Here is a 12,429-nt window from a genome sequence, read left to right as displayed (position 1 = left end):
CTTTGTATCGTCCATAAACTTGGCCACAAAGCCATCAATTCCAACATTCATATCATTGACATACAACATAAAAAGAAGAGGTCTCAACACAGTACCCCATGGAACACAGCTAGTAACCAGCAGTCACCCAGAAAAGGGTCTCTTTAATCCCACCCTTTACCTCCTGTCAGTCAGTCAATACTCTATCCACGCTAGTATCTTTTCTGTAATACCATGGGCTCTTAACTTGTTAAGCACCCTCATGTGTGGCACCTTACCAAAGACCTTCTGAAAATCGAAGTACACAACATCCACTGATTCTCCTTTGTCTATCTTGCCTCTTATTTCTACAGAAGTCATCAACTTTATCAGGCAAGTTTTCCCCTTAAAGAAACCATGCTGACTACAGCCCATTTTATCAAGTACCTTCAAGTACCCCGAGATCACATTTTTAACAATCAACTCCAACAGCTTCCTATCACTGAGCTTAGACTAACTGTCCTATAATTTACTTTGTTCTACCTTCCCCCGTTCTTGAAGAGTGGAGTGATGTTTGCAATTTTCCAAATCTCTAGAATCATGCCAGAATCCATTAATTTTTCCAAGGTCATCATTAATGCCTGCACAATCACTTCAGGAATCTCTTTCAGAATCCTGGGGTGGAGACCATCTGATCTAGATGATTTATCTACCTCCAATCCATTCAGTTTCCCAAGAACATTCTTCCTAATAATGGCAACTTCACTCACTTCTGACTCCTGACACTCTTGAACTCCCAGCACACTGCTCGTGTCTTCCACAATGAAGAATGATGCAATTTACTTATTCATTTCTTCTGCTGTTTCCAGCATGGTTTGACAACAGTTCGATATCCACTCTCAGCTCTCTTTTACACTTCATTTATCGGAAGAAGCTTTTGGTATCCTCCTTAATATTATTGGCTAGCCTACTTTCCTATTCCATCTTTTTCTTATTTATGGCTTTTTTAGTTGCCTTATGTTGAATTTTAAAAACTTCATAATCCTCTAACTACTCACTAATTTTTCCTCTATTAGACACCCTCCTCTTGGTTTGACTACTACTCTTGTCAACTGTGGTTGGATCATAGATAGATAGATAGATAGATAGATAGATACTTTATTCATCCCCATGGGGAAAATCAACATTTTTTCCAATGTCCCATACACTTGTTGTAGCAAAAACTCATTACATACAATACTTAACTCAGTAATAATATGATATGCATCTAAATCACTAACTCAAAAAGCATTAATAATAGCTTTAAAAAAAAGTTCTTAAAAAAAAATCCTGCCTTTAAAATAATTCTTCTTGTTTGGCATATATCTATCCTGCTCCTTTTGAATTCCTCCAAGAAACTCCAACCATTCCTGCTCAGCTGTCATCATCCCTACTAGTTTTCCCTTCCTATTTTGGTCAGCTCCTCTCTCATGCCTCTGTAGTACCCTTCAATCCACTGTAATACTGATACACCTGACTAGCTTCTCCTTCTCAAACTGCAGGTGAAGTCTATCATACTTTGATTACTAGCTTCTTGGGGTTCCTTTACCTTAAGCTCTCTGATCAATTCCAGTTCATTGCACAGCTCCCAATCAAAAACAACTGACCCCCTAGTGGGCTCTACCGCAAGCTACTCTAAAAATTTATCTCATAGGCATTCTACAAAATCTCCTTTTTGGAACCCAGCACCAACCTGATATTCCCAATCTACTGGCATATTGTACACCACATCTTTGCTACTGTTCAGAGATCAGTATATAACTCCCATCAGGGTCTTTTTACCCCTGATCAGCACTGGAAAGAAAGATGAGAAATCGAAGTAAGAAGGTGGAGGGAGAGGAGGATGAAGTACATGTTGGTATGTGATAGGTGAAACAAGGTGAGGGGAAGTGGGTGGAATAAAGATCCATGACACTTCATGCACTCTTGATTGTTTCAATTACTTCAAGTTCCCTGACCCTGATTTTCACTAAGTCTCCGTGTCTACGTCTTTGGCAAGGACTCTCTGGCATGCACTGATGACCCCTTCTCCCATCTTCAGCCCTCCTCCTCTTCCCTGATATCCTGCTCTGCTTTTCTACCTGCTCAGGATTTTTTTTATTGCTAACTACCAATAAGATATCAACTGTCTCGATCGTAACACTCCTCCCCTCCATTAAGGAGCACCAAGCCATTGTGTCCATTAAGGAGCACCAAGCCATCACCAACCTTATCAACTCTGGGGATCTCCTATCCACTGCCACTGACCTCATAGTTCCCTCACCAAGCACCTCCTGTTTCTACCTCCTACCCAAGATCCATAAACCTACTTGTCCAGGTGGACCCATTGTTTCTGCTTGTTCCTGCCCCACCAAACTTATATTTGAATACCTTGAACAAGAGAACATCTGCAGATGCTGGAAATCCAAGCAACACACACAAAGTGCAGAAGAACTCATCTATAGGCAGCATCTATGGAAAATAATAAACTGTCGACTTTTCAGGCCAAGACCCTTCAGCAGGACTGGAGAAAAACAAGATGAGGAGCAGAACTAAAAGATGAGGGGTGTCTGTCTCTCCCTCCTGTCCCCCCACCTTTTAACTCTACTCTTCATCTTCTTTCTTCAGACCTGCTGAAGAGACTCGGCCCAGAACGTCAGCTGTACTCTTTTCCATAGATGCAGCCTGGCCTGCTGAGTTCCTCCAACATTTTGTGTGTGTTGCACTGGATTGCCAGCATCTGCAGATTTTCTTTTGTTTGTCTTTTTATTCTTGCAGTTTCTAAGCTCTACACACAATGATGCTACACCTTCTGATCCTATGTCACCTCTTTCTAAGGATTTGATTTCATTTTTTACCAAAAGAGTCACACCACTTCCTCTATCAATCTGTCAGTTCTTTTGATACAATGTATATATGAAAACATAAAGCTCCCAGCTATGATCTTCTCTGAGCCACGACTCAGTGATGCGAACAACATCATACATGCCAATCTTTAATGGTGCTACAAGTTCAAAAGCCTTATTCCATCTACTGCGTGCATTCAAATGTAACACCTTCAGTCCTGTATTCATCACCCTTTTTGATTTTGTTACCCTTCTACATTGCAACTCATCCCATTTCCAGCAATTTTACCCTCGCATCAGCCTCTCCTTGCTAGCAGTCTCACTATTTCTGAACCAACTAACCCATCCTCAGCCTTATCACTCCAGTTCCCACCCCATGCCAAACTAGTTTAAACCATCCACCACCCCTAGCCAACCTGCCCTCAAGGATATTGGTCCCCCTCAGGTTCAGGTGTAACCCGTCCCTTTTCTGCAGGTCATATCTTCCCCAGAAGATTTCCAATGATCTAGAGATCTGAACATCTGTCCCCTGCACCAGTTTCTCAGTCCTGCATTCACCTGCCGAATTATCCTAATCTTAACCTCACTGGCATATGGCACAATCAGCAATTCAGAGGCTACTACCCTGTAGGTCTTACTTTTCATCTTTCCATCTAGCTCCCTAAAATCTTTCTTCAGGACCTCTTTACCTTTCCTGCCTATGTCATTGGTGACGATATGTACTAAGACCTCTTGCTGCTCACTCTTCCCCTTTGGAATGCTGTTGACTCCACCAGACACATCCCGAACCCTGTCACCTTGCAGGCAACATATCATCTGGATATCTCTATTGCGTCCTCAGAATTTTATCTCTTTTTATTTAACTAAGGAATCTCCTGTCACCTCTCTTCTCTTCCGAGCCACGGTACCAGCCTCAGTGCGAGAGACCCGGTCACTATGGCTCCTCAGTGATACATCGTCCCACACAACAGTATTCAAAGTGCGATACATATTCTTGAGAGGAACGGCCACAGGGGTACTCGGCACTGGCTGCCAATTTCTTTTCATTCTCCAGGCAGTCACCTGCATCCTATGGATGACCTTCTGCCTGTAACTCCTGCCTATCACTTCCTCAGTCTTCAGTAGGAGCCGCAGGTCATCGAGCTGCAGCTCCGGTTCTTCAGCACGTGCACTGAGGATCTGCAGCTCGGTGTACCTGGTGCAGATGTGGTTATCCGGGCGGCTGCTGGTCTCCCAGACTTCCCACATCTTACACTCACGGCTCCCACAGCCATTTTCACTGCACTAAACGAGGAATGAAGAATAAGAAGAAGAAATAGAAGCTTTATCTGATACTTACTTTGCCCAAGCCTGATGAGCCAAAACCACTCTGACAATGGCCACTCCGCTTGCCCCCGCTTTAAAAAAAATTTTTCAGCCGCGTATCTGAGTGAAATCGACGCTTCTTCTCGAGTTCCCGCTCGCTGCTTGGACGCAGTCCCATTGTGCCTCACACAGCTCGGTTACTGCAATACACCACTCTCTTCTAAAGTGTAACAGCAGAATGCTCGGTACATCTTTGAGAGCTTTGGGGCTCCTGAAAATAGTGGTGGCTAGAATTTACTGGGAGGAGGAGGAGGAGCAGGGAGTTAGACCTGGAGGATGTGGCTACAAATGAAAGATCAGCAACATGTGGAAACCGAGTGACTGAAAAACGTTGTTTATTTCTGCAAAATGCTGTTGGAAGTTGGCGGGTCAAACGACATATATGGAGAAGAATAAACAGTCGACAAAATACTTCATCATACTTGGACTGTTTATTCCTCTGCTAAAATACTGCCTGACCTGATGAGTTCCTCCAGCACTTTCTGTGTGTTATTCTATATTTCCAACATCTGCGTTTGTAAGTGGGTTATACGTTGACATTTGACACACGGAATGTTCGTTGATTATGAGTATATTGTTTATGGGAGCTTGCTGAGTTTTCTGCATAAAAACATTGACTATTATTGAAACGTGCGTGTTACGTGGACTGGTACATGAAGAGAGTTAAATGGCACTGTGCTTACCCAGAAGTCTCCGCACTTCAGAATGTGCCGTCGGTGACCCAGCGATTAAATGCGCAGGCGTAAGGGTCGCAGAAATACCACGCTAACGCTCAGTGGACAAAAGACTCTGGAGGATCGACATCAGGTAGGAGTGGGACTGTGGGTGGGAGATTTCATTCGCCCTGGTGTCCGCACTCTGACTGAGGAACAATTGCAGTCAGCTCCCGGTACACAGTGGGATTGGTCCCGGTGATTTCCATCACTCTGAACCTGACGATCCGTATCATGAATCAGGGCAGTGCTTTTGCTGATGGGCAAAGGAGCTGGCGCCATTTCTGTGGCGCATGCGCATCGTTGGGACCGTGACGGGTTTCTTGTCAGAGGGGCTTTCTGGGTATAGAGGCAGCCATGCATCGTACTTCCGGCGCCTCCTCGCATGTTCCTAAGGTGTGTTTGGGAGCACATGCGGAGGGAATGCGAGCAGATAGATCTTTCAGCATTTCGAGCTCCAGCTCCGGGTATCTAAATCCGAGGATTAGGAACGGCACAAAAGGCAGACAGACGACATACTTTATTGATCCTGAGGGAAATTTGGTTTCGTTACAGTCGCACCAACCAAGAATAGTGTAGAAATATAGCAATATAAAACCATAAATAATTAAATAATAATAAGTTAATCATGCCAAGTGGAAATAAGTCCAGGACCAGCCTATTGGCTCAGGGTGTCTGACACTCCGAGGCAGGAGTTGTAAAGTTTGATGGCCACAGGCAGGAATGACTTCTTATGATGCTCAGTGTTACATCTCAGTGGAATGAGTCTCTGGCTGAATGTGCTACTGTGCCTAACCAGTACATTATGGAGTGGATGGGAGTCATTGTCCAAGACGGCATGCAACTTGGACAGCATCCTCTTTTCAGACACCACCGTCAGAGAGTCCAGTTCCACCCCCACAACATCACTGGCCTTACGAATGAGTGTTGATTCTGTTGGTGTCTGCTACCCTCAGCCTGCTATTCGAGTTAGACAATAGACAATAGGTGCAGAAGTAGACCATTCGGCCCTTTGAGCCTGCACCGCCATTTTGAGATCATGGCTGATCAATTACTATCAATACCCGGTTCCTGCCTTGTCCCCATATCCCTTGATTCCCCTATCCATAAGATACCTATCTAGCTCCTTCTTGAAAGCATCCAGAGAATTGGCCTCCACTGCCTTCCGAGGCAGTGCATTCCAGACCCCCACAACTCTCTGGGAGAAGAAGTTTTTCCTTAACTCTGTCCTAAATGACCTACCCCTTATTCTCAAACCATGCTCTCTGGTACTGGACTCTCCCAGCATCTGGAACATATTTCCTGCCTCTATCTTGTCCAATCCCTTAATAATCTTATATGTTTCAATCAGATCCCCTCTCAATCTCCTTAATTCCAGCGTGTACAAGCCCAGTCTCTCTAACCTCTCTGCGTAAGACAGTCCAGACATCCCAGGAATTAACCTCGTGAATCTACGCTGCACTTCCTCTACAGCCAGGATGTCCTTCCTTAACCCTGGAGACCAAAACTGTACACAATACTCCAGGTGTGGTCTCACCAGGGCTCTGTACAAATGCAAGAGGATTTCCTTGCTCTTGCACTCAATTCCCTTTGTAATAAAGGCCAACATTCCATTAGCCTTCTTCACTGCCTGCTGCACTTGCTCATTCACCTTCAGTGACTGATGAACAAGGACTCCGAGATCTCTTTGTATTTCTCCCTTACCCAACTCTACACCGTTCAGATAATAATCTGCCTTCCTGTTCTTACTCCCAAAGTGGATAGCCTCACACTTATTCACATTAAATGCCATCTGCCAAGTATCTGCCCACTCACCCAGCCTATCCAAGTCACCCTGAATTCTCCTAACATCCTCATCACATGTCACACTGCCACCCAGCTTAGTATCATAAGCAAATATGCTGATGTTATTTTCTATGCCTTCATCCAAATTGTTAACGTAAATGGTAAACAGCTGTGGTCCCAATACCGAGCCCTGTGGCACCCCACTAGTCACCACCTGCCATTCCGAGAAACACCCATTCACCGCTACCCTTTGCTTTCAATCTGCCAACCAGTTTTCTATCCATGTCAATGCCTTCCCCCCGATGCCCTGAGCTTTGATTTTACCCACCAATCTTCTATGTGGGACCTTATCAAATGCCTTCTGAAAATCGAGGTATACTACACCCACTGGATCTCCCCCGTCTAACTTCCTGGTTACATCCTCGAAAAACTCCAACAGATTAGTCAAGCATGATTTACCCTTGGTAAATCCATGCTGGCTCGGCCCAATCCTATCACTGCTATCTAGATATGCCACTATTTCATCCTTAATAATGGACTCTAGCATCTTCCCCACCACCGATGTCAGGCTGTCAGGTCGATAGTTCTATGTTTTCTCCCTCCCTCCTTTCTTAAAAAGTGGGTTAACATTAGCCATTCTCCACTCCTCAGGAACTGATCCTGAATCTAAGGAACATTGGAAAATGATTACCAATGCATCCGCAATTTCCAGGGCCACCTCCTTTAGTATCCTAGGGTGCAGACCATCTGGACCTGGGGATTTGTCAGCCTTCAGTCCCATCAGTCTTCTCATCACCGTTTCCTTCCGAATGTCAATCTGTTTCATTTCCTCTGTTACCCTATGTCCTTGGCCCATCCATACATCTGGGAGATTGCTTGTGTCTTCCTTAGTGAAAACAGATCTAAAGTACTCATTAAATTCTTCTGCCATTTCTCTGTTTCCCATAACAATTTCACCCAATTCATTCTTCAAGGGCCCAACATTGTTCTTAACTATCTTCTTTCTCTTCACATACCAAAAAAGCTTTTGCTATCTTCCTTTATATTCCTGGCTAGCTTGCGTTCGTACCTCATTTTTTCTCCCCGTATTGCCTTTTTTGTTAAGTTCTGTTGTTCCTTAAAAACTTCCCAATCATCTGTCCTCCCACTCACCTTAGCTCTGTCATACTTACTTTTTTTTAATGCTATGCAATCTCTGACTTCCTTTGTCAACCACTGTGGCCCCTTTCCCCCCTTTGAATCCTTCCTTCTCTGGGGGATGAACTGATTTTGCACCTTGTGCATTATTCCCAAGAATACCTGCCATTGCTGTTCCACTGTCTTTTCTGCTAGGCTATCCGTCCAGTCAACTTTGGCCAGCTCCTCCCTCATGGCTCCATAGTTTCCCCTGTTCAACTGCAACACTGACACCTCCGAGCTGCCCTTATCCTTCTCAAATTGCAGATAAAAGCTTATCATATTATGATCACTACCCCCTAATGGCTCCTTTACTGCAAGATCACTTATCAAATCCTGTTCATTACATAACACTAAATCCAGAATAGTCTTGTCCCTGGTCGGCTCTCGTACAAGCTGTTCCAAGAATGCATCCCGTAGGCACTCTACAAACTCCCTATCCTGTGGTCCAGCACCAACCTGATTCTCCCAGTTCACCTGCATGTTGAAATCCCCCATAACTACTGCGACATTACCTTTGCCACATGCCAATGTTAACTCCCTATTCAACTTGCACCCAATATCCATGCTACTGTTTGGTGGCCTGTAGACAACACCCATTAGGGTCCTTTTGCCCTTACTGTTCCTCAGTTCTATCCACACAGACTCTACTTCTCCTGAGTTAGAATCTTCGTTCGAGATTATCTTACAGTCAACCAGTTAGGAACAAATTCCTTCCATAGGCTTTAGTACTTGAGAAAATGACCTTTGTTCTACCCCCTCTTGTTCTGGGCCATTGAATTCTTAAGAAGGTGTTTTGTACCGTTCTTTCTTGGTCCATAAATGATGTCAAACAGCTTAGCCCTGGGTAATAAGTGACATATAGATTTCACATCACAAAACTGTCACACTTCAATGAAAAGGCTACTGCCTCCCCTTCATATTCATTGGCATTGCTGTCAATGAGTTCACCACTGTCAGTCACTGGGGGTGGGGTGGGGGCAGTCAGAGTAATTAGAAAGTCTCTGGGATCATTCATGTAATATCTTGTGCTCTTTCTGGCGCTGTGGGATATGAACTTGAAATAATACTATTGGAGAGAGACAAACTGAGCCAAGTCACAGAATGAAGACAGGCAGAAATGGCCCATTTTGCTACAGACAGAATAACAGTCAGAGAATTTGCTGGTCAGTCCAGATTCCTGATCCGTGCCCAGTTAGAAGAGGAGTTGTTCCTCCAACTTGTGTTGAACCTCACTGTAACACTGTGATGTCAGAGTTCAGCATAGAGACTAAAATTATTTCATCTGAAATGCTGTCCTTCTCCCATTGATGTATTTTGTGAATCTTTTTACAGGTTAGAAACAGCAAAAAATTTATGTACAGGAATCTCAAACACAGCAACACATCAGTGTTGCTGTCTCTGACCAGATATTTCCTTTATAACATTGGTTGTTGATCTTTGAAGATATATCTCATCCCAGCTGGAAACGTGCTTTGTGTCTGAAATGAAGATTTCTGTTGTATCTCAGTGAAATCCACTGGAATCGGGGGCTGAGAGCACACCAGCATTTGTTCATTAGAGAGAAGCTCTTCAACTGCATTGATTGTGCGAGGGATTCACTACGTCTGATTTCTGGAGTATTGATATCAGTCTGGGAAGAGATTCACTCACTCAGCTGACGCACAGACATACCAGTGGAGTATTGATACACAGTGGGAAGAGGCCATTCACCTGCTCAGACTCTGTGAAGGGATTCACTCAAGTCATCTGATCTCCTGGCACACCAGTCAGTTCACACTGGAGAGATGCCATTCACCTGTTCAGTCTGTGGGAAGGGATTTCCTCAGTCATTTCAGCTGAAGGTGCATCAACGAGTTCACACCGGAGAGAAACCGTTCACCTGTTCCGTATGTGGGAAAGGATTCACTCAATCATCCAATCTACGGAGACACCAATCAATTCACACCGGGAAGCGTCCGTTCACCTGCACAGTCTGTGGGATGGGATTCATTCAGTCATCTGACCTCCTGTCACACCAGTCAGTTCACACTGGGGAGAAGCCATTCATCTGTTCAGTCTGTGGGAAAGGATTTCCACGGTTATTTCAATTGAAGGTACATCAGCGAGTGCACTCGAGAGAGAGGCCATTCACCTGCCCAGACTGTGGGAAGGGATTCACTCAGTCATCTGAACTAAAAGTACATCAACGAGTTCACACTGGGGAGCGGCCATTCACCTGTTCAGACTGTGGGAAGGGATTCGCCCACTCATCTAACCTACAGACACATCAGCGAGTTCACACCGGGGAGAGGCCATTTACCTGCTCAGTCTGTGGGAAGGGATTCACTCAATCATCTCAACTACTGGCACACCAGTCAGTTCACTCTGCGGAGAGGCCATTCACCTGCTCAGACTGTGGGAAGGGATTCACTCACTCATCTAACCTACAGGCACACCAGCGAGTTCACACTGGGGAAAAACCATTCACCTGCTCAGATTGTGGGAAGGGATTCACTCAGTCATCTCAACTGAAGGTACACCAGCGAGTTCACACGGGAGAGAGACCATTCACCTGCTCAGAATGTGGGAAAGGATTCACTCAGTCATCCAACCTACAGACCCATCAACTAGTTCACACTGGGGAGAGGCCATTCACCTGCTCAGATTGTGGGAAGGGATTCACTGAGTCATCTCAACTTAAGGTACATCAGCGAGTTCACACTGGGGAGAAACCATTCACCTGCTCAGACTGTGGGAAGGGATTCTCTCGGTCATCTAATCTTTTGGCACACCAGCGAGTTCACACTGGGGAGAGGCCGTTCACCTGCCCAGAGTGTGGAAAGGGATTTACTCAGTCATCAAATCTACTGGCACACCAGTCAGTTCACACTGGGGAGATGCCGTTCACCTGCTCAGACTGTGGGAAGGGATTTCCACGGTCATTTCAACTAAAGGAACATCAGCGAGTTCACACTGGGGAGAGACCTTTCACCTGCTCAAACTGTGGGAAGGGATTCACTCACTCATCCCACCTACAGACACACCAGCGAGTTCATACAGGAGAGAGGCCATTCACCTGTTCTGTGTGCGGGAAGCGATTCACTCAGTCATCCAACCTACGAAGACACCAGTCAGTTCACGCTGGAGAGATGGAGTTCACCTGTTCAGACTGTGGGAAGGGATTTCCAATGTCATTTCAACTAAAGGTACATCAGCGAGTTCACACTGGGGAGAGACCATTCACCTGCTCAGATTGTGGGAAGGGATTCACTCAGTTATCACATTTGCAGACACATCAACGAGTTCATACAGGAGAGAAGCCGTTCACCTGTTCCATTTGTGGGAATGGATTCACTCAGTTGTGCAACCTGCGGACACATCAGTCAGTTCACACTGGTGAGAAACCGTTCTCCTGCTCTGAATGTGGGAAGAGATTTACTCAGTCATCCAACCTTGTGACACACTACCGAATTCACACTGGGGATAAAGTTTAAATAAGCTGCTTACTGGATGTTTAACCACCACAGTTGCTGAATCCAGATGCAAGTTCAAAAGTGACTGTTGGTGTTGAACTCTGTAATTATTACTGCTGCTCATCACACCCAGTTCTGCACCCTGGTCACTGGGCATGGGAGCAGTTTCTTCTGCCGATGTTCACCTTTACTGGGACTGGAGTTTCATGTTCTGGATTTGTGACTAATAAATCAGTTCTGTTTTAATCACTATCTCAGGTGCCTAGTGAATCTACATCACACCCTGTGTACAGTAGGAAGTCTACTCAGCCCAGCTGGTCCCTGCCATGTGTGCTGTTCCACAGCAATCCTTTTAAATCCATCCCTGCCGTTCACCTCTCACACTCCTTCTGGTGATGGGTTCCAAACAGTCACCACTCTCTGGGTGAATTTCCTGCATGACTGAAGAATAAAATGAGCTGACATGCTCTTTGCCTCTCAAATATCTGGGCCGAGGAAGAATGACATTGGTAGATAACCTGGTCCTTCCCAGATCTATTTAACATTCCACTGCTTCTAAGGGGCTGTGTCTCACATAGCTGGGTTGTTAGAATACACAAATGTGTTGTGAAATCTGAAGGCGGAGTGGGGAACTGTTACTTGGATGTTCAGTGGAGTCGGGTGAAGAACCAGAGAGTCAGCACAGGGCAGTGTTTGGGGCTGTGGACAGTGGTAGGAGTAAGAGAACAGAATGGGGGCATGGCAACAAATGACGGCATAGCAATATTTGGAATCTGATTGACAGAAAAAAGCAGTTGACGTTTCTGGCTGAGACCCTTCATCAGCACAGGTCATCTACAGATTTTCTTGTTAGTTCTGAGTTTCTGTGGCAGTGAGAAACTATAAGATAAGTTACAGATAAATAGACAATGCGATTTTCTGCCAATTGAAGTGGAATATTGAGATCATGAACAATGTTGAGAACCACCTGATGTCCATACCTTGGTAGATAATGGGAATAGTCGAGACTGAGGCCTGAAAGAAAGAATTGGGTCCAACATCCAGTGAATTAAAAAGTCAATTAGAGCTGAATGAGAAAACGACAAGCTCCTTGTGTCACTTGGTTCTTTAGCA

At 45.0% G+C, this 12,429-nt stretch overlaps 1 protein-coding gene across 1 annotated transcript in view; it reads left to right on the top strand.

Annotated features, from left to right (window-relative positions):
- LOC140730144 (uncharacterized) overlaps positions 1-12,203 on the top strand; it is a 132,308-nt gene extending 120,105 nt beyond the window's left edge. The window contains 1 exon segment of the mRNA XM_073050276.1: positions 9,592-12,203. Within this exon segment, the coding sequence (XP_072906377.1) occupies positions 9,592-11,337 (1,746 nt within the window). The 3' untranslated portion in view covers positions 11,338-12,203.
- Positions 12,204-12,429: the final 226 nt, after the last annotated feature.

Source organism: Hemitrygon akajei, chromosome 7, assembly GCF_048418815.1.
Source record: "Hemitrygon akajei chromosome 7, sHemAka1.3, whole genome shotgun sequence".
In the NCBI taxonomy this organism is placed as follows: domain Eukaryota; kingdom Metazoa; phylum Chordata; class Chondrichthyes; order Myliobatiformes; family Dasyatidae; genus Hemitrygon; species Hemitrygon akajei.
This window is presented reverse-complemented; position numbering and strand designations above follow the sequence as displayed.